Source organism: Anopheles arabiensis, chromosome 2 (genome assembly GCF_016920715.1).
Source record: "Anopheles arabiensis isolate DONGOLA chromosome 2, AaraD3, whole genome shotgun sequence".
Lineage (NCBI taxonomy): Eukaryota > Metazoa > Arthropoda > Insecta > Diptera > Culicidae > Anopheles > Anopheles arabiensis.
This window is the reverse complement of record NC_053517.1, coordinates 94706017-94729192: the sequence shown is the minus strand read 5'-3', so window position 1 is coordinate 94729192 and position 23176 is coordinate 94706017. Positions and strand designations below refer to the sequence as shown.

The 23176-nt window shown below is 43.6% G+C and overlaps 1 protein-coding gene across 2 annotated transcripts in view; it reads right to left on the bottom strand.

Annotated features, from left to right (window-relative positions):
• The window catches only part of LOC120894037 (protein suppressor 2 of zeste), a 52176-nt gene that overhangs the window by 8557 nt on the left and 20443 nt on the right, over positions 1–23176 (bottom strand). The window contains exons 1-5 of one of the 2 annotated variants that reach the window (XM_040296372.1): positions 17383–18043; positions 15502–16205; positions 2527–2623; positions 1622–1813; positions 1267–1510 (exon numbers count right to left, since the gene is read on the bottom strand). In XM_040296372.1, the coding sequence (XP_040152306.1) occupies positions 1267–1510; positions 1622–1813; positions 2527–2623; positions 15502–15910 (942 nt within the window). In that variant the 5' untranslated portion in view covers positions 15911–16205; positions 17383–18043. Of the gene's footprint in view, positions 1–1266; positions 1511–1621; positions 1814–2526; positions 2624–15501; positions 16206–17382; positions 18044–23176 lie in introns of those variants that run through there. The other variant, XM_040296373.1, reaches the window with a different exon arrangement.

Sequence of the window (23176 nt, the reverse complement as noted above, 5' to 3'; positions counted from 1 at the left end):
GGGCTGATGGGGCGGATGATTGAAGGGACAGGGACCTTTGCACTGTTCGTTCGTTCGTTCGGACCTTGGTTTTTGTGGCATAGCAATGCTTGCAAGGTATTTCTTGTTGCAAGAAAAGCATGAAAAAAGTCTTGGAGTTTGTATCCTGAAGCCTTTGAGATGTATGTTTTCAATATAGAAGTGATGGCTCTAAATCTGTGTAATCTGGAAAATTATATTAAAAAAAGGGGTTTGTGTTTGGTTTCTGTAGAACTTCTACGACCATAATCAAGAATTTGAAAAAGTTTCTCCAATGATTTGAGGAAGATACCTTTAACGTAAAGATAACCTTAATAAGACGTCGTCTTCCCGATCATTTGTAAGAAAGATAAACTTTAAGGCTCTTTTAGTACTGATTCAAAACGATGAATACATTACTCTTATTTGGATACTTTTGCTCTGTCCGAACTTCTGTTGACGTTTTAGAGTAATAAAAAGCGCAGAATTGTGTTCGTCGTCTCTGTTACAACGTGATTACAGCAAGACATGGATGTGTTTTATGTTCCTAGAATATTCATTATTTCAAATAAATTTTCAGGACTATAAATTAATTGATAATTTCATTCCAAAGCAATAGAGAGCCCAAGAGTTAAAGATGACTTTGACTTGCAATCTTCCTTGTTTTCTTCCGGACTTTAGCTTCAAGGACCTGACTAGTTTTAAGTCCTATTAGCATTATAGTAGACCTTTTTTATACTAATTAATCCGGAATAAGGCCTCGGATATATTGGTAGAGATAGTTCGGGTGGGAATCGAACCTACCAAATTCATGTTTTGCTTTGGACATGCCGGCCCCTTTATCCAATAGTTCACCGAGCCACTACAACATAAGATCCATAGTGCATCTTAACAGCTCTTGTTTAACATCGATTGACAACAACGTAGACGTTAAAGAAATGCCTTGAATTTACTCCAATTTTTTCAATGTGAACTGCTGAATATCAATATTCAGCGAACTACTTGGAACTCTTTGAGACTCAAAATGATGAACTCCTGAAAAGACTCCTTTGTTACAGTATGTTCTCTCAGATGGAACTCTATTACCGTTTTCCAAAACAAACATATTACGAATTGCTTCCTACCCATCACCAGAACATCACTCAGTGTGTGAAATTTGTTCCCTTTTTGTACACTATCTAACAATGGAGTCGCACAAGCAAATGAAACCATTTCGGTAAACATAATACAAACACTGCAATAAGGAGTACATTCCAATCGATCACTTACCCGCTTGTAGTCGAAACAGTACGCCACATCCATCAGCGTAAAGTCGTGCGGCAGTATCTCCTCCTCGTAGATAATCTCCACCCGCACGTTGTCCGAGCCGACCTGCAGCCCGTTCTTCGTGAGGATGAATTTGTACAGATGGTGCACGGTGACGGCCGCCGGGCACTGCAGATAGGTTATCGGCAGCTGTGCACTGGACGCGTTGTGCTCCGCCAGCGTATCGTAGTGGTACTCCAGCGATAAACTGTTGGGTGAAACGATAGCGAGAGAGCGAGAGAGTGTGTGTTTAAAAAATCGATCATGGGAATGAAAAAAAAACTACGCTGCAATTTTCCAACACAGCAGCACAACCCACCTGATTGGTTCGTCGGGTGAGAAGAAGTTTTGATCGTCGAGCAGCTGGAACGTGCCCTGCCCGGCCGGATCGTCCGCCGACGAGACGATGTTGCTTGAAATCGATGCATAGAACTGGACGATTCTTTGGTTTTCGGACTTGTGCAGCCCCGGCACCAGCTTGTACACTAGCGCCCTTAATGTTCGATCCGGCCTGTTTGCGGGGAATGGACGGGACGAGAAAGGGAAGGAAAGCTGTCATTATAGTGAACATTTTCCCGGTGTTTTTTTGCATTGTCGAAAAGTATGCATTAAAAATCGTTTAGAAATGAAAAATGGCAAAATAAATCCGTTCGTGTCCGTGTACACCATTCCTCGAGCATACTCCAAAAAGGGGAGAAGTATGTTCTCTCGCGTGAGCATGGCCCTGGTACGGCGGGCGAGACAGTACTCCACCCAATTACGCCCCCACGGTGGGAAGTGCGATGGCGACTGCGCAAGGGCCACCCGACGGCTAAGGGTACAACTCGTTGCACACAAAAAAAGGTTTTCCAGCCAGACGAAAAGTTTGCCGTGTGAGCAGTGAATAGAGAAGACAAAATTGTTGGCAAAGAAGGGAATGAGCGTTGATAAATTTTTTTACTTTAAATTTTAGAGAAAAATGTTTGCCTTCGGAAGTGAGTTAATTTTATGAGTTGAAGTGAAAATCAATAGAACATCATATTTAGATCATATTTTGAACATTATTATAAAATACTTCAATTAATGTAAGTACAAAAACACTTCAATTTTACCCACGCTCGACACTCTCCCTGACCGCGACAGACCGTGCTATCGAAAGGGCAAACCCACCAGATAAAGAACGAGACGGATACAAAAAAAGAGCATACTTAAGACCCTCGGTTAGCCACCGTCACCCATAATTACCTTAAATTAGCGACCGTAATCGGTTTGCTGTTGTACGATTTGCACCGGGGACAGTACTTGTTGCACTCGAGGTATTTCACGATGCACGATCGGCAAACTGCAACGACAAGACAAGACAAGGGCGTAAGCGTATGAAGGAAAAATGTAAGGTTTAAGTAGGCATTGTTTTGTGCGAAATGGTGCCGGAGGGCGAATGATCGTCCGGCTGGTGCTATTACTGCTGCTGCTGCTGCTGCTGTTACTTCTGTTCGATTAGTTTGCTTCCCGAACGACATGCTTTAAAGGTGAGATAAAATCAAGGAATAATATGTGACATGCATGATGTAGTTGTAAAAGTCGCTTGCAGTGTGCAAACAGTTGTGTTCGCACCTATTTTATAGTCATTTTATTATTTAAGGGATTTATTGCACTGCATGTGGCTGTGATCTTCTTCCCAGTACTCAACCGGTCTTGAATCATTCTAGCCTGCGGGGACACATTTTATTGGTTTGTTTACTCAAATGTCACAACCGATGCAAACAAACACATTTTGTGCAAAAACATATGCGTCATGTGTTTCAGGGTTGCAATGGGATATCCCGTGCCCGAACTGTGTCAGCATGCAGAGTGTAAACAGGGTGAAGGCTAGACAAATTCAACATTCGAAGAAAATATTTACTCTTATATTAGTCGTACAGCAAGCTGAAATTAAGCTGTAATCAATTAGAGCTGAGTAATAGATTTAAACGCCGATCCACAACGATCAAGATCGAACTCGATCGTGACAGTGTGACAGTAAATCGTTCATTGAAAGAGAGAGAGATATAGGGGTTGGGAAGAAAAATACAACCGTCATCACAATCGTTTCATTCAGTACTTATCACGTCAGCGGCGTCATCCAACATCTAACAGAGAACATCTTCGATCGCGTAAGTCTACCGCACTGAACATAAACCGAACAGAACAGAAACAAGTGTGACAGTCAATCATCGTTTCTGTGCGGGTTTTGCTTCTTTTTTCACCACCGTTCTCAGCTGAATCTCTCACGCTCCGTCCCATCATCCAGGCGGACAAGTTCTCCTCTGTTGTGACAGCAGCGAACGCAGCTCAATCATCGGCACCAACGCGACCACCACCACCACCGAAATCCGTCGTATCTTGGTCGGGAGGGTCCGCGCTTGACAAACAACCACCTTGCCCGCGTCACACGTCACAACGAAGCTGTTCGCTGTTACGCTTTTGTCGCCCCGTTGCGATACCAAACCAGAACAAATCTAAAGCCGACCAGCATTATTTGTCCCACTGCTACTACCACCACTACTACTAATACTACTACTGTCCGCAGCATCACAACAAGCAGAGTGTGGCCAAGAGTGTTGTGGCTGTCAAAACCGATCAACTGGGAAGGTGTGATAATAATCACACCACCACACGGCGCTGTTGGCTTTAATCTGCTACCTATTAGATGGGTTGCCGCTCGGTGGAGGGTTTGCTGTAGTTCCTCTGTTTACTTTATACTCGCTGTCTTTCCGAGTGGGAGTGCTTTTTTGGTTGCTGTTGTTGTTGCTTTGGGGCTGATGTGTTTTAATTGACTCTTCTTTTGTTCTTGTCGCTTTAGAATGAGGGATTTATGTACTTCCTTCTTGCTTTGATAGCTAGCAAGTGTTTCGGTTTTGTTTATTGTCTTTGCCGGAAATGGGGTAATAACTTGTCTGTTGTGTGATGATTTGTAGTTTTGGGTTATATTTAATTTATTTATATTCAATCTGCTGATGTTAATTTTATTTTTAATTCTTTATTTCTAACAAATATACATTTCTTTAATTTCGGTTGTATTTTTATATTTAAAGCTATATATTCGTTGAATATTATGTTGATAAAACAGAATCATGTATTGCAAAACATGAATCAGTGAATTATGTATGCAAAGTTCCAAACAAATCATTGAATATTAAATATAATAAATTGTGTTTATATATTCCTCAAATCAGAAGCTACTGATGACTTAGTTCTTAGCTCGGAAACCCCGGCTATCACAACCCCTTGACCGGTGCTCGTACATTTTCACTTCCGCTTCTACTTTGATCTCAAGTGAACAGCAAAAGGCTCGTCCACAGAACAGAGCGTCTCGGGCCAGAAGGATTTTCCCGGGGTCACACCGGTAAGCACACCGGCATGACTACCTCCAAAGTTCAAAGTTTTCATACAAAAGCGCTTTTCACTGCTTGTACGCTGTATACTGGCACACACACAAAAAACCCCTTTGCTAGCCATTATTCAACGTCTGATTCTGTTTCTTTCCAACTACCAGCGGAAAACGGAGAACGGGGAAAACCTTTTTTGCCACATCTCGAGTTTTCACCGACCATCGAGAGAGAGAGAGAGGGAGAGCAAAAGCTGTCCAAAACAGTGCCCAGAGTCTGGTGCAGAACTTTATCGGTGTTTTGGTTTTTCGGGCGCAAAAGAACGGAACCGGAAGCCCGGAATCAGAGTGAAGTGAAGATTAACAAAAGGGGCCCACGCTGGGTAAGGGAAAACGGAGCAAGTTTTGGTATACATTTCTACCCAAAAAAATACTTCTGTACGAGTGTGTTGTGTGGAAATGCGGTAATAAAGTATCAGAGTGAGGTTTAAGATTTATTTTTCCAATTTAAGGTTATGAAATATCAGTCGAGAAGTGGTTCTCACACAAGAATAAAAACAAAAGTTAGCTTATTGCAAAACATGTACAGACTTTATACCTATTTAGCCATTAAATTATACACTGCAATGGCATTAAATTTCGAAACGGGCAAAAGAGGCCCACAGAAAACGTGCAAGCTCACACAAGCTGCCCGCCACGCCACCGGGACCGGGCTTAAACGCATCCAAGCAGAACTAGGGCTAGGCAAAACCGTGCCAAATCCGTCCGTTCACTAGGTACAATGGCTTTCTCCTCTCCTGCACTGCCTGTGCCTCCTTCACGCGGGACGGCTTTACGTACGAAATGACAAAATAATTGTCCCATTATGGTGGGTATGGTGGTTCACGCCGGCGCATCACACAACGGTGGCCACACCAGTGCGTGGCGGAAATGCGGGAGAACCAAGGGAGCTTTTCCGCCACATGGCACACATTTACAGACGTACGTGTAGCGCAATTTGTAGGTAATGAATAAGCATTGGATTAAAATGGAAAAATCTGGAATTAGCATGAGGAAAAGCTATAAAAAGGTGTTCATTTTTTTACAAATATTTTAATTAATTTCGTTGCATAAAATCAAAGCTTAAAAGCAGCAGAAAAGAATCACTTTTCAGCAAGCCTAAGCTTATTAATTAAAACAATAAATCATCTCATCTGTTTCAACCTTTCAATTTGGCACCTACAGGGAGGTATAACAAACGGCCAAAAAAACCCTTTTGCTCTCTATAATCCATTTTCATTAGCATTCTACCAAATTATATTTCTCACGCCTCCCAGCCGAACCCGAAACGATCGACGGCGTTATAACTCGGGGCTCGAAAATGGTTCCGTGATGAGTCATGGTATTTGAAAGACGATTAAATTATCTGTTTACAAAATCCTCACTGCATCATAAGGTGTTGCCGTTGCTGCTTCATCAACCTCATCTAAAGTTTCGTTTATCATGTAGAGCGAACCACTTCACACCGCACAAGAAACGCCTAACGTAAACAAGTGAAACGTACATTCCACGCCGTGGCGCGGACCGCGAGAACGAGAAAAGAGTTGAGAAAAACAGAGGCAAAAACCATTTCATACCATACGGTGGTACTTAGTACATTTTTTTGTTGTGCCGTCTTTTTTAATTCACCCTTCCCCCCGCGGTAACACGGTAATCGAAACAAATAGCTGCTTATCCACGGACGGCGTCGTCGGCGATATCGGAAATTGTTCCAACAAAAATGCAATCGAACGAACCACCGCGCTCCATCGCGCTTACACTCTTTGCGGCAAATGCGAAGCGCGAGGTGAAGGTGAAGCGCGATTTGAGCAGAGTGAATCCATCCATAAATTTGTTTAAATTAGACAGCAGGCAGCACCAAACACAGTGCCAAACATCGATCCACCCGGGGTGTGCTTCTGTATTTTTGTGTTTCGTTCGCTCTAGGGCCCGCGTTCGATTTTTCGGCTTTTTTGGGGCCGCTCGTTCTCGTTCGGTTTCGTAACTTAATGCTTCCCCCTGGGCTGGGGTTTGGAAAGGGGACGGCCCCTTCCATGGGGCAACGAGGTTCGGCCCGACCGCTCATTAATTAATCGCCAGGCTCGGGCCAATAAAAGTCTTGCAAAATGAGGGGATTGTGCAAGGCGGAGACACCCGGTTTCAGCAAGTTGGAAAGATGTTTTGGGTAAAAACACGGAAGAGGAGAAGAACATGAGAATAATATTGGGTGGCATATGGAAGGAGGAGGAAAAAGGAAGAAGAAAATACAGAACGAAAGGGTAGGGGGACAAAAAATATGAAAACATATTGCATGAACAAACAGCAGCACGAGCAAATCAACACGTGTAATGGGAGATTGGAGGATGTACTTGTGCTTGATGTTGGAAGTAAGTAATTAGCATTGTAGTGTACACCAATTATCAATATAAAAGGATAAGAAAGTTGAAAGATAATTTGTGAATCAAGAAATAAATATCACTTTTAAAATAAAGTAGCATAACAAACAAACAAAAATTGGTAAATACATACATAAAGAAACTTACGAATGAAGCAATGCTGAAGATGGTATAAATATTTAAAATAGATTTTCTCTTAAGTAAAGCTTAACGGAAATCAAATAAAAAAGGTTTTTTAATTATAAATATCAAGTAGAAAACGAAAAAGACACAACAATTCCCTAAAATGAATAAAAACACATTAACAACTGTAAAAAAAGAATAAAAATTTATGAAACTTGAAGTTGTTTTCAATACCCGCGGATACGTAAAAAGAAACACACACGACAATCAAAGGCTCCTTTCAAGCCCAAAAACGTTTCACGTTGCCCTTCCTCACCACCCTTGACCGAAGGCCAGTCAGTAATCGGTATATTTATTTATGCTCCTGCCCGTGGGGCTTATTGGGGTGATGGTCACCAAAAAACTGATTTCCCGTGCCATTTCCCATTCCACAGCAGCCAGTGCCACACACACCCGTACTGTCGATCGCTTCGACATGTCCCGGTGCCTTCCCCGAACCTCCCAGCACCCACCAAAGGGACCTAAGACCTTGGAGAGCCCGAAAACTGTGAGAGCATAAATTTAGGATTAACTTAATAAATAAATTTGTACCGCCCATGGGAAAGATTTTACTGTCACGCTGAGATGGTGCTCTTTGTGCGCCAATACGCGCGCGTGTGTGTGTCGGTGAATGTGTGTGTGTGTCTTTGGTCAGCGGTATAGGCCGCGGTTCGACAGGAAATCAAGCTCGAACGGCTTGTCCGCGGTCAACCGTTCGGCTTGGTCATAACAATAATAATAACTTCGGACATAATGATCAGTCACGAAGCCACGGGTTGTGATGTGTTTGTGTGTGTGCCGGTTCGAATCGGAGTGATGGAAGATTAGATTAGATTTCCGATTTGCATGCCAGAGTGACGGGCAGATAAGATAGGGCAAGCGTTGCTCAGCAGGGCAGCTCCCAAGCTCAAAATTAAACTGATAAGGCACAGTAATTGGTGACCACAATCGTAACTGCGTGAATGCGCTTTGCGAGTGCTTTCGGATGCAGTTCAGCTTGAAATGGCGATAAGATGGTTTATTTAATGTAATATAAGAGGTCTCAAATTAGGACCACCACAAAGCCTAAGAAAGAAAGTCGACATGGCCAGAGTACCGATTTAAAGCCATCATTTACGGAAGCTCTAAACCTCATTTTGCCTAATGCTCCAGTGTTTATGCGCTCGGTGAATGGAGCCTAAAGGCACAGCCGGCCATGCTTCGAGTACCGAGCAGCTTCTTTTGAACAGTTCTCGGGCGGAAAAACAAAACATTAAGAAGCAAAAAAGAAGCAAAATGCTCTATAGTTTCTCTCTCTTTCAAAAAGTTGAACATCCAGGGGGAAAAAATGGGAAAACAAAACAAGCGAGACAGGAACTGCCGTTGTGCCGTTGTGGGAAACGGTATCCGGTGCGGAAGTGGTAAGAAGGAAAAACGCACGTACACACACACACCCACACACACACACACACACACACACACACACACACACACACACACACACACACACACACACACACACACACACACACACACACACACACACACACACACAGAAACATTAGAAGCATGCGACTAGCGGCTAACGGCGCTTTCTGTTCCTTTTTTTCTCTCTCTGTAGCTCGGTAAAGCAATTTCCGCAAAGAAAAGTCCGACAACGACGACAAGTGGACGCAGAAGGAAAATTCAGAGCAACAACATCTAACGGCCTAAAGCGAATCGCGCGTACGGCTCGAAGGGAGAGTTGCACAAAGTGATCAAAAAGAGGCATTAAGAACGGAACAAAGTACCAGTAGAGTAAAAACAACACACACACACAGTTTCATGGCGAGTTTGTAAAGCAATAGGAACTCTGATCATGATGAGCAACAAAGCAACAAAATGATGAAGTAGAAACGTGAAAAATAGCGTATTTTGATGACTACTTTTTTACCTTCTCCTACATACACATCTTATTCTTGCTGCACGGTGAGAACAGAAGAACAGCCATTGAGGCAACCTTTAGTGTTAGAAGTTAGCACAGCGTGTCGCAAAAACAATAGACGAAAACGAGGCCGCAGACAGAGTCCGAGATGCGGTGAAAAAGGTGAGCGAAATCGAGCATGCAGTGTGCCGAGCGAACGAACGAACGAACCAACGAGAATGATATCAAGTGACAGAGCGGAGAATGGAACGGTGGAACAACACCGCCAACCCCTCGGGGTCGTTCATATTATTTTCCACTTCCTCATTTATATTCACCCCTGCGAACGGCTGCGCTGCCTTCTAGCGCCAGGCCCTGTATTAGACGCCCTATAGTTCGCCGCTGTACGCCACGCCGGCACGGGAGGACAGGTGCCAGCCCCGAAATAGGAACCGAAATAGAGCTGGCCAAAAAAAAAAAGGATCCCTTCACAATGTTCAACATCCACCCGCTAGCTAGAGCACACAATATTCCCGGTCTCCTTCTTACTTCCGGCCCATCGATTCACTCTCCTGCTCTGTTCCATTAGCAACTGTTCCTGTGTGTTGTAGTTTTCTATTTATTCCTGCAAGCTACTTTATGACTGGAGGAGCAATAATTTTCAAACACAGCGGAAAACGGAACGATTTGTGTGTTCTTGTTTGGGTTTTGGAAGTGTTGGTTCTATCTTGTCTGTGTTTTTTTTCCTTCATCGGTTGTTTCGGTCTTGTTTTCACGTTCCCGTGCGTGCGGGCTTTTCCTTTATCGGTCCTATTGTTACCATACATGTTTATCGTGTTTTTCGGTACCTTTTTGGGTACCGGTGTTCTTTCATGTGTTGTTTTCTCTGCTTGCTTCTTCTGTTTGGGTTTGTTTAGATTGAGTATTTCTTTTCCTATCTTCTAATCCAAGTTTATATGTTTTGATCTTTTGGTGGTCGTATTAATCCTCTTAAGATTATATGAAGAAAATTTGAGGTAAAATATTGAATTATAACTTGATGTGGAAGTTACAAAGTGTCTCAAAGTGATCTTACTTAGTAGAAAAGAAGAAATACTACCTACTTCTTAAAGAAAACTTGTATTCTGATATCGCAGACCTTATGCTATTATCATCTTCAACATTTCAACTATCTTGAAGTCACAAACACACTCATCCAAACGCTTTTCAATACTTCAACAACCCAGCATATCGCACCGATGGCTTTAAAGTTTGTGTTCTTCCGCTTTCAATAACAATACCCTACAACGACGTTCCTTAGCCTTGCTTCCTGTCTCTCCCGGAAAGATATCTCCCTACGCCCTAAAGCCAATGTGTCCGCGAGTTGATTCGTGCTAAGACCGCGTCTAACCGGGTGTACTACGTGTTCATCATTGCCACACCAAACACACACATGCACATCTCCTCACGTCGAGTCACCGTGGCGTAACGCTGACAACCGGTTGAGTGATTTCTTGAGCACGACGCAGGTTTTTCGGAAAGCTTCCATTATTCTATTATTCTAATTTCCGTCCCCCAGACTCAGCAGTACGCAGGCCGTGAGAAGGTTGGGAAGGCAAAACACACACACAGACAGGGGAGTAAGAGGCGAAGAGGCGAAGGGCCTTGCGATGCTCGTGACCGCGTGTTGTAGGATTTTGTTTGAACAAATTATTAGAATGTTACTCGGCAGTTCGCGTTCTGGGCAGCAATTTCGGGGGAAGTTTGTTTCGACACCACCCTGAAACTGGAGGCTGCTCCTGCTGATAGCTTGTGCAAATAGAGGTGAGTAATTGTTGTCTTTTTTTGAAAAAGATTCCAAAAACTCTACAAAATATTTTGAAGTAAGCAAACCCCATTGTATAAGACACACCTAAAAGTGTTTCGTGTTCCAGAAAAAGTTGCCCTAAGATTCCACTACCCGGTGGCAATTTATCTTCGAACAAATGGCACACAAACAACGCATCTCGTTTGCAGATGAGGATTTTCCTTCTCTTTGTTGTTTTGATCCCATTCTCTGCCCTATTGGTGCTCCCTATTGCGTACGCCAGCGTCGCCTTTGCGCACAAAAACCCAAACGCCAATAAAGCCGTACCTCGCGTGCGTGCCTTCCCAGCTTCCCCCTCGCCTATCACAGGCGACATCTCCGATGTGCGCCCGGGTGTCAAAATCTCAATCAAACAATCCCAAACCAAGGGCCCAGCAAGGGGTTGTAAGGGAAGGTAAGCCAGGGAGGTAAGAGATGCCTTCGGATATTCGGCGAAACCACACCGGCTTCAGCTGCCCAGCTGTGTAGTAAGGCGGCAGCAAAAGCCTTACCGCTGAAAGGTGGCCTCTTATTGCGCTTGAAATATTGCTCGACCCGACGCCGTGCTCCGTCTTCGGCCCAAAATCCCCGACGAAACGAAGTAGCAGCCGCGCAAGGGATCAGCACACAAGGCACGCCGTAGCGCCTCGAACAGGATAACGTGCCTCTCGCTTCTTCTTGCTGCGTGAGTTTGCGCAACGTGGCGTGCCTTTTTCCTCACAGCAGCCAAAAAGAAAAATTCTTCCTTCCAAGGGGAACCACGCCAAACGTTTTCAGTGAGTGCAAATTTTTCCCCTGGCCTCGTACGAACGCTTCCCGTTCGCGTGCCTCGGTCGTAAACACCGAGATTTACCACGTGGTGACCCTTATCGTCGGCCGCACCACGGTAGGGTTTGGGTGCTTTTGCGCTTCCCTGTTTCCCCCACGTTTATTCGGGCAGTTTCCTAGCGCTCCGTACTTTATTAGATCAAATCTATTAAAGATATATGATTGCCCAAAGTGCGGACGGCCAGCGGTGTTTCATGTCCGGGCTCTCTGAAGCCTCTGAATTTGCCTCGAGGGAATGCTCAGGGGTTTTACTTTTATTTTGTGTCCCCTCGTTGCTGCTTGCAATGTCTTGCTGGATTTAGCTGCTAGGACAGGCTGCTGCCAAATCCATATCTCTCTCTCTCTCTGTCTCGGAATGAATAAAATACAGACACAGAGTCGGTAACATGTGAATCGTTAAATAAGATAAATGCTTAGAAATCGAAAATCAGTGTGCAATTCGATCCGATTCGATTTGCACCCGTGTGTCCGAGTGTCCACCCGACTGTCCGGGGATCATCTTTCCTTGTCCAGTCCTTGTTGGGCTGTTTTTTTCTTTCTTTGCTTTTTATCCTTCGCACCGAAACGATTACGAGCGAACCGGAATTACGACACACAGCGCCGAGGGTTTATCGACGACGTTGTTTGAGCCACACTGTGTGGACAGTTCACACCTTCCTTTGACTTGCTTCCGCTTGGTGTGTGTGTGTGTGTGGGTGGAGAAAATTCAATTTCAATGTTTTATGGTTTGTTGACTCAACATTTGCAACCACACACACATTGGATTACGCTCTGCTGAGCATGTTATTTCATTGCTCGAACTGGATTTGACGCCCTCCACTATGACATCATTTCTGATTTGCAGTATAGCTGAATGCATCCTTTATCTAATTTATCTTTTAAAACTTTTGCCCTAATCATTGATCTCTAGTCATCGGCGTGATATCAAGAATGATAAATTCTTTTAATTCTATTCACAACTCCTGCTTGACCCCACAAAAGATTTAAGTAGCAAAAACCATGGCAAGTGCCTGACAACTTCCAGCGCAAACTTTTAACATGCCATCCGTCAGACGAACGTCCGCGTTGACCGCGTTGGTTTGATTTTTACGACTTTATAACTTTAAGCTCTTGCTTCGAAGTTGTACGAAAACTTTCCTAAAAACCCGGCCCAGTGATGATATGCTCGTAAAAATCAAACCATTGGTCACCATTTACGGTGGATTCGATCCCTCCTTCAGTGCTCCCTCCAAAAACAGAAACCAAGAATGGGCATGAAAAACAAGCATCAGCTCTCCTTCAAAATCGTATGCACAGCACAGACTCGGCCCGAGACGCGTCGGAATGGGAGCTAAATACGGTTTCGAAAGCATCGATATTAATTTATTGCCCTGTTTTTTTTGCCGGAGATGCTTTCTGGAGCATAAATCAAAGGATCTTCGTGCGAGGAGGTGTCATAAAAGTGGTTAGCACCATTGCAGGGCAAGATATGGTTGAATGTGAGGTATTGGGAGCTGTTTTTGTTGGAGATGTTGTTCCTTTTTTATCACACAACTTCTGGAATAGAAAAGTTCTAGGGATTTTAAAGAACTAAAAACATATAAAAACACCGCAAGTTCTTCAAACTTTGCCCAATCGAAGCAAATTTCTCTTCAACGCCCGGGAGACACAAACATCCCGCATGAACCGCAGCTTGAAGTGTGGACAAATGACAGCTGCAAAAGAATGGCACAGGAACGACAGAACCACGAGCAAACGAACTCGGGTTGTTATTTGTTTTACACTCCCATTATGATTTATCACCCATCACCGGGTGCGCAATCGCCCATTTTTAGTGCCACCCGGTTGGGGGATGCACCGTCAGAAGGATCATCACACTGATGCTGAGGAGAAGCACAAATAGAGAGGAGGAATTCGAAGTGGAATCTACATGGGAAGGATTATTTTTAGGATGTTATTGCAAGTGGGGAACGTGGATATGGTGCTATTTTAAAATTGTAGACAAAAACCTGCTGCAAAACAATAGTAGCATCCATGCACAGAAAGTTTGATTATAACGAGCTACTGTAGCCAGTGTAATCGCTATTCATTCATTCAAAAACCATCCCCGGTTTTCGGTAATGCCGGGAAGAACTAACGCGTCGCACGTGGTTTTGCGCGACAAAAAGCGTGCGTGCGGGAAATGCTTAGTGTTGCGCTCTTGCGCGTCCCGGCACGCATCAATTCATGTGTGCAGCACATGGTGCAGCATGGTTTTATGTTGTAGACTTTATGTCAACAGTTTTGAGTCTGTAAAAGGGAATATAAGGAGCTATAGCAAAACAAGGGCCATCGAAAGGGAAACACAGAACTACTTTATGCATCATAAAACTGGTTGTTCTCTCTCTCTCTAAGTTACCAACCAATTAGCTTCAATGTATGGGCCGTATTGCTGGTATTTGCTTGTGAAGTAAGTGTATTGAGCACTGTTTCACTAAAGAAGTGCCCTCGTTCAAATGGCGCCGCTTCCAGTGGTTGGGCATTTCAACGTACGCCAACCCGCTTCAACACTTTAACCACGATTGCCGGGCGTGTCAACGAACTCCCGGAACAGTTCGTTCGGCTGAAGCGTTTGACTGCGTGTGTGTTTGATTGTGCCGAGGAATGAATTGGTTTTCGTGTTTGAGTTCGTCTCTATCAATTATTCAGTTATTGACTGTGCATCAAACTGTGGGTCCAACCGAACGGGCAAGGATTATGCTCACGCGAGCAAGAGAGAGAGAGAGGGAACTATTCGGCAGCAATCGATACCTTTATGGTGGGTTTTCCGGTTATGCAAAATCATAAAAGTGGTCATTCGTGTACAACAGCATCGTACCGCTACCTTTCCGCTGCTTGATAGCAACCTCCGCTCCGGAATCACAACACATTTATGGGGCCAAACGATGATCCACGACCGCAAAACGCAATCAGAATGAATGAAGTTCAGAAAAGTGTGGGAAAAGTGTTTTACAAATTGCTGGAAACAACATAGCATGGTAAAGTGAGTGAGGATCGAAGGTTTGTTGATTGAAGTTGGGAAGTTTATCACATATTGTTTATGATAAACTATTTCACAACAACTTCAAAGCAAGTAAGTAAAGTTATACGGAGACTACAAAGAGCACTAACTGTTTTAGATAAAGTGAACACTTGGATTGTTGATTGAGTTTTAGGTGGAATTTAAAAGGAAAGGTAATGGAGATAAGGATATCTATCTAATTTCCCATACTTGTTGAAGGATATGTACACATATTGGGCTATTATTCAACCCTAGCCCCCCCGTAAACCTCGTCATAAAACGCTTCTTTGTCATGCTCGAACGAATCAACTGTTTAACATAGAGGATGCAAATCGTTGTGAAACATTTCCCCCTTGGGAACGGTAGCATAATGTATCATCATCAAGCCTAAAACACAGAGCATGCGCAGTAAAGAGATTTTAGGTGTGATAGTATAATTCGTATAAATAATTTTAAAAAAGAGCTACATAACTGCTACCTAAAACGAAAGTATTGTACATTCTAACAGATGTTTGAAGTGCTGAAAAATAGTTCAAAAATTATCATACACCAGGCAGAAACAAAGGATTCGAGCAAACAAGACGAGCAAATTCTTAATTAAATTTTAAACATTTCTCGGCGGGCAATGAGAGTTTTCCCCTCTCGTTCAAGAATTTCGATGAGCAGCAGCATACACTACAGCATACCCCTCGGCTGATCCCTTTTGTTAAGGGGAATACTCACATGCATGCAGACAGTCGTTGACGCTGGTGGCCTCGACCAGGTAGCCATTGCAGAGGGTGCAAGTTATGCTGTCGTTGAAGTCCTTGACGCGCCGCCGCTGGCTGCCCGCGGCCTGGCCGCGCATCCGGATGCGTTCCGGCTCGTGCATCATCATGCCGGCCATCGGGAGGGCGGGCGAGGTGGACGAGCCGCTCGCCGACGAGATGGATGACGATGACGACGACGACGGGGGTGATCGTGTGCTGCTCCGACCGATACTGTCCGCCGGCACGAGGCTCGACGTACGGGAATGCTTCAGGTTTGGTCGGATTGTGGTGCCACCCTCAACAACGCCACCGGTACTGATGCCACCACCACCACCACCACCGCTGGCACCACCACTGCTTATCATTGCGGCGGCACTTGTCATTCCAGGCGTGGTAGGGTTGGAAAACAAAAAAAAACAAACCCTCGTAGGGGTGAGGGTTTCTGGTTTGGGTAATCCTTTTTGCCTTTCTGTGTGTAATCCCTATTTATTCCTTGGGGTGTATTCGGCGCGGCTGAAATTGCACTTCACAGACAACCACACAGAGGCACACACACACATGTGTGAGCTAATATATGCGCAACCGAGAGGTTTACCGTAGTTTATGGGCACATTTTGATGTACATAATTGAAGTATTAAGCCTTCTACCGGGAGTGTACGGTAGGGAACATTGGAAATCTGGAAAAAGAGAAGGAAAATAGATGATGATGATGAATTATGGGCTAAGGCATGTAATTGTTGAATAATTTTGATTAAGATAAAAAGTAGAAATTATAATGAGATTAAAACATGATTCTAAAATTAAAAAACGAAATAAAAAGACAAATATAAGATAATATAAACTAGAAGTTACAAATGAAAGTTTGTGATAACACATTAAAACATTTTAGTATGATGAAGTAAACAAATGAAACATGTAATACAAAATGTGAAATGTGAAAAGAATACAATTCTATGAAATGAACAATAAGTAAGAATAGAAAAGTGAATAACGAAACAAACAAACACAACCTATGAGCTCCAACAAAAAAACAAAAAGCAAAATTAGCAATAGGAAACGATATAAAACCATAACACATAAACATAAACATCAAGAAGAACAGCAATAGAAGCCATAGAAAACACGTTTCAGTTTCAGAAAACACGGGCCCGCTCACGCAAGAGCAATAGGGAGGGCATCGAGCGTGTTGATGAAAACAACAACAACAACAACAACAACATCAGAAACAACACTACCCAGCAGAAAGTTATGCAAAGAGAAAGTTGTGTGCCGAGGCTCTCTCGCGCTCTATTTGTGTTTGCTCGCTCGATCTTGCACTCTCTCTCTCTCGCGAGCGGTTGTGTTTTGTTGTTTTTGGGCACTGAGAGTGTTCGCATTTTTGTTTTGTTTTTTTGGTGTTGTTATCATGTTCCTCTAGTGTCCTCTACTGTCATAATTGTAGACATCCAATCATTATGCGGGATGATTTGTTTTTCTATCTTTTTCCCCAGTCATTCTTCCTGGGATGGAGGTAACGTGTGATTAACGAGAAGTTGTTGGCGGAAGGCATAAAAAAGGGCAAACCACGAGAAAGTACCGCGTTGGAGCCAGCCTCCCAATTGGAGCGGTGGGTGGGCCACCATGAACTCGAAAACATTGGAGCCGTAGTATAAAGTAACGCCGGCACCAATACTACCATGCAGGGGTAGAATTAACAACCAACGTCAACACACGGTGAACCGAGATCATGCTGAGCATAGTACACCCCATGCTTACAACATACACTCTGGTGCCCCTGCATTGCGATACAGGATTATGCTCCATCAGGGGAGAAGAAGGGAAAAGGGAGGGCGAAAGGGAGGCTTTGCTACTTACCACACAACACAACACGTCGCCCGAAAAGCGCCAAAAGGGATGAAAGAGAACGGAATCAATCGCCTGCCCGTTCGCACTCACAAATGCGAGGCTGAATTGGATTATATTTTTTTCTCTTTAATTTTCTACCCCCGTCACTCACACACACACAGCTCTTCACTCACACCGAGGCAGGGAATCGAATCGCGCGCGCTCTCGCACACACATGTGCACGCGTGCGCTTGAATACGGCGGCCACACAATCTCTTCCCGTTTTGCTAGATTTTCCAACAACCCCTAAAATAACGCACACTTATACTGTGGAATAGCAGCGCACGTCAAAGTAGGCGCACAGCACGCGCGCGAGAGAGCGAGAACGGTGAGAGCACCACCACCGCACATACAAATTCCACCACAGAGCGCGATATTCCAACCCCTAAAGTACGAGCGATAGAGGGAGAGAGAGTGAGAGCGAGAAACGAGAAACTCTCCACACAAACAAACACACACTGCTCGCCCTTCTGCACGTGACGCACCACTTCTACACCACTTCACTGTGACCCTGCTGCTGCTGCTGCTGCTTACTAAACGCGCTTCCCTTGCTAACAGACAGATGGCGTACCGAGCGCACGCCCTTGTGCAATGCCACAGAGACACACAGAGAGACCTTCGCGCTTCTTCGCCGTCGGCACGAGACTGACGCGCGAATGCCGCGACCCGAACGCACTAGCCTCCCAAAAGGTGCGCGATGGCGCTGCTGACGGTCGGAGATGCCGATGGCGATGATGACGATGATGATGATGATGGCCGAAGCCGAACCAGCGCCACGAACCACGGTCCCGAACACGTGATAATGCTGGGCGCCCCGAAGCGCACCATCGAGGAACGCGTCTCTCTGCGGGTCTGTGGCGGCCAGTGCGCCGACGCACCACTCCAAAACGCCAGGCAAGCGGGCAGCCAAGCGGCTCGAAACGTAGGCACACACCGAGGCACACACGGGGTAGCAAACGAAAAAAAAAATCAATCCAATCCAGCACGATTCCCTTTTGTGCTTGTGGAGGGAAAGGAGAAGAAAGGGTGGAAGAGTCACACTTCTGGTTGCCTTCCTGCTGCTGCTGCTGCCAGGGAAGGCATAAATGGTGGAACGCGTTATGCTCTTTGTATGCGGAACCGAACGGGAAGAAGGAAGTGAATTTTCATCACCAGAAGGAAAACTGAAAGGCACAGACCTTGCGGTTTCGATTGTGTACGAGCGAGATGCACGATGATCTCTACAGGAGGGTTCGGTTTTCCACGCACGGGGATGGGAAAATCGATAAACACGAAGTGCTTCGAGATGATGACGGTGCCGAGCGGAGTTCGACTGCTTCGTGCTTGATGATTGGAAAATTCGTGAAAATTTTCACTAAATATGCTGCGATGGGTTACGGTTTGCTACGTATGTTGCATAAAAATTGCGCTTTGTTGGAAAATGCGTCTTTGAATATCATAATTATAGTGAAAAACTCCTTTGAAACGTCACATGAAATATGTTTCCCTACGAAAAATCACTCCATCAAATCCAAAATTCCATCGAAAAACATACAAAACCATGAAACTTCCATGCCAGGATGCCATGCTCGTCTGTAGTTGTGAGACACACGCGTGCAATTTGTGTGCCCTCTGCTGCGGCACGCACCGTCACACGCATACACGCAGCCGTACATGAACGCGCCACAAGATTGCGTCCGAATTGCGTCCGTAACGCAAAACGGACGGCCTTTTTTCGCAGTCTTGCTGGAAGAAACCTGCTATCAAGCAAGATCGATTCAATATTCACCCTCCTGGTTTTTGGTTTTTTTTTTCGGGGAACCCGTAAACCGGAAACCCCTTGCTACCATTCCCTTTGTGCGGCCTTTCCTTGCGGACGGAGGTGCTGTTCAGCTTCTGCTTTAGGCGTCTCTCGGGTTCTGCTTCGTTCTGGGCTGTTTCGAGCTCGAATTTTGAACAAGAGGGTAGCTTCGCTGCCCTGGAAGCTTGAACGAACCCTTGCGGGGATCGGGACGACGCCATTTTCATTGAGCGTGCATCAAAAGGAAGGAAAGCTTGAGCCCGACAGCAAAAGAAAAATGGCAAAACGAGAAGGATGACGGCGAACGTTGAGTGCGGCAATTGCTATGAGATGTGCGAGAATGCACGGAACGTAATTAGGAATAGAGCATTACCAGAGGAGTTTGATTAACAGATCTGCCGTAGAGTGGAACATTGAAAATGTGAATAAAAACATTTATGTATAGAAAGAAATGTCCTCACAAACCGTGCTGTGTTAGCTGTGACCATCCTATTCAGTATTCGAATATAGTGCTATCTTCAACATGCTTAATGAACTAGTCATTTTAAGTTTTAGACAATCCATAACAAACCAGCATTCGCCTTTTTCTAGTTAGTATGATAGCCTTGGCTATCAATGAATTATATTCTTCAACATTTTATCTTAGTCCCTGCAGCCTTAATCCTAACAAATCACATTTTTAGCTGATTTAATTTGATTTATATGCTTAGCGTGAACCTTTCGAAAAGTAACGAAATTAAATAATTACACAAATTATTTTAAATACTTCAAGCATGTTTTGAACATCGGTTAGTAACACCAAATGAAGCTGTTAGGCGGAAGTTTCTAGCTTTTCCGAAGCTGATTAAAAATGTCAGTATTTGGCATATTCCTGTGACTTTCATTATTCTCCATTTTTCAGTGGCGAATCCGTTTCGGTGGCAGAATTGTTTGAGTATTTTTCAGCGACGTATACTGCACAGTGCCTTAGGCAGTTGTGGCTGATATGATGGAGTTTGATTTTTTGCCCACATGCAAGCTTACTTTAAATCATAACACCTGCTATATAAGACCTTAAATATAAGAAGCGTTTGAAAGTTCCGCAGGGGTACCCACTAGGAGCATTTTTGCGTTTCGGCGGTAGCGCATTCGAATAACATTTCATTTCTACGATTGGATTGTTATACGCATTTGCGCGGCTGCGGAAACAAGCTACATGTATTTGAGACCTAACAAATCTTTTCTCATTAATCTTTTCTAACTACATCGTGTATGATGATAACAACGTACTTCTTCGTCGTGAAGTCAGATGCTTCAACCTATTCGGTCTATGATTTTGATTTTCGAACCTCTCTTCTAATATTCTAAGAAGCATTAAATGACACTTGCCATTTGCACAAATCGATTTGCACAAGACATTTAGCGTTAACAGGACTAAACAACTTGATCATGTTTACACACTCGCGCAATTTGCATCAACGGCCTTATATATTCAGTTTGCACAAAGATCGATCCAAGTTCGTGCTGGGACGATATTAACTGTTCGTACAGTTCATTAACTTCAGCAATTGCCAGATGGCATGGTATTTCTTTTAGCAAATAATAATTTAAAATGTTATTGATAGAAATGATGTTACATGATTTGAGCATTATTTTACTGTTTATTGAGTGACTTTAAAGCTGAGCGCTCACTTGAAGCTCGCTTGACACAAAATGGAAACGAGCCTGATTTAATACCTTTCGTCTGATACGATACATTTACCGTAGAACTGATGCATTATTCATTTTAACGCATGTAACGTACGTATGCAGCTTCGCAGCTAAAAAAAGTATGTATTACCAATTGTTGTAATATGCCGTTACAGTTACAGTTTGGTTTTCTGAATCTAACAATTATTGCTGAAAGAAGTAATAGGGCATGGCATTGGGTGAAATGTCTTCTTTCGAAAAACATGTTATGGCTAGTTACTTGATCACGTGTAGTATGAGTTGAAAAAGTTTAAAGTAACTTTCTAATTCGATCATCAAAGCGATGTGTGATTCAACTCCCATCCCGGTTAGGCAATGCGACTGCCTTTAATCAGGCGCTTTAATAAGTTCTCACTTTTTTATTATAATATAAGCATCAATACTTTTAAGAAACGGCTTCCTAGGGTGTAAAAAGGTACGTTCTATAATATAACGACGTCAACTGACCGATATGTATATGTATTATATTAAAATGTAACTAGTTTATAAGCTTCCTGTCTATAAGCCTTTACGGCGGACGAGTTATTAAATAAATGAACTTACATCCCGGTTAGGCAATTCGACTGACTGACTGGGCTTTTTAGTACAGAACGATTTCGAGTCTCTGAGCGGATCTGTAACCAATTTTAATATGTATCATCTACTGACATTCAAAAAAATATGCTAAACTTATGCTCCAAGATGTAATTCTCGCGTACCAATAAAACGCCCACCAAACGGAAACGGAAATGTGAAATTAATGTATATTTGTGTTTTTTCTTCTTTTTTATATTACTACCCATGACCATATTTGATTCATAATCAAGTAAAATTGTCTTAGTTTTTATTCCATTTCAATTCACAATTCATTTCGACAGACATACGAAGAGAAAAATTACTGAAAAATACTGGCAAATGAAATGGAAGTTCTCAATAAAGTATACCTAAAATCTGAGAAGTCTCTAACAAGCTTGTAAAAGTATTGTAGAGCGGTTTTGTCTGACACTTTTCCGTTTGACTCAGATGATTGCCGCTTACATCTATCTTGTATTAAGCCATATTTAGCAGTCGTATCTTTTTAGCTCAGTCTTTTACCAGTTGAAACATACAGAATTATCCTTCTTCCTTGATTTTTGCACCTGGTTCACATTCGTATGGCCGCATCTGCATCAAGGCATCCGCTCGTTAACGTTCACACCATTGTGTACGGTGTTCATTGTTTTATGGGACATTGAGTTAATAATTAGATAGGCTCCACGTTTCAAGATGTCTCTGGTGGTGATTTGCTGCTCTAACTAAAATCATCATTTGATTCCTTTTTTACACTAGTACATCAGCAAGTCTTACCTACGAGGGGGCCAAGTTCATTGCGAAATAGATTATGAATTGTGGTTGTTTATTTATGTTTATAACACCATTGCGTCGTTTGGCTTCAAATGCATCTAAAGACATGTAGGATGGTTATGTTTTCATGGAGTGATTCGAACTGACATAGCATGGGTCGAACTCACTGCTCAAGCGACATTATTAACTGTATTATTATTGACTGACTAGTGCTGCACGTTTCTCTTTAGATGTACTTCTTATGTGTATTTGGAGTACCTACTCCAATAATGTTAACATTATTTTTAACCCTAATGTTATGTCATGATTCGTCAATTATGTACAATTTGTATAGTTTGATTCAATGTTTTGAAAATAGAAAATAGTACAAAGAATACTCTCTGTATTTTTTTTAGAACGCTTTTCTTTCAATATAAGCAATTGTTCTTGTTCTGACAACGCTACAATGACACACAAACAGTGCACAATACCGCAAAGCTACTAAATTAAAATGCATCTCACTTGAAGCCCGTTGCGTTTCATTGCCCAAAACGGCACTTCAAACGATGGGACAAGCACACAAAACTTACCCTTTGTGTGCGTGTGATATGTGTGACGTTGAGCACATCGTCACATCATTTGCATCCGATGCAGCACCACACCACAGGCACTAGCATCTCAGCCACAATTGCATCTTCGTGAGCGTCGTCGTGACTTATCGGCCGAACAAAAAGCCGTCGCCAGCGGGTGATTCAGCGTCCGCGTGAACAACAAAGAACCAATTCAACTAACCGCCCAGACGCTTCCGCCTGCGCACAGTGATGCATTTTCGAATGCACGCACCCGTACCTCACCATGCGGACATTCCGCCTAGCTTGCCGCCGTGTCTGGTTAGTTAGGCGTAGTACCGAAGGCAAGTGGCAAGGTGACAGGCCGCTTGGCAACGAACACAAC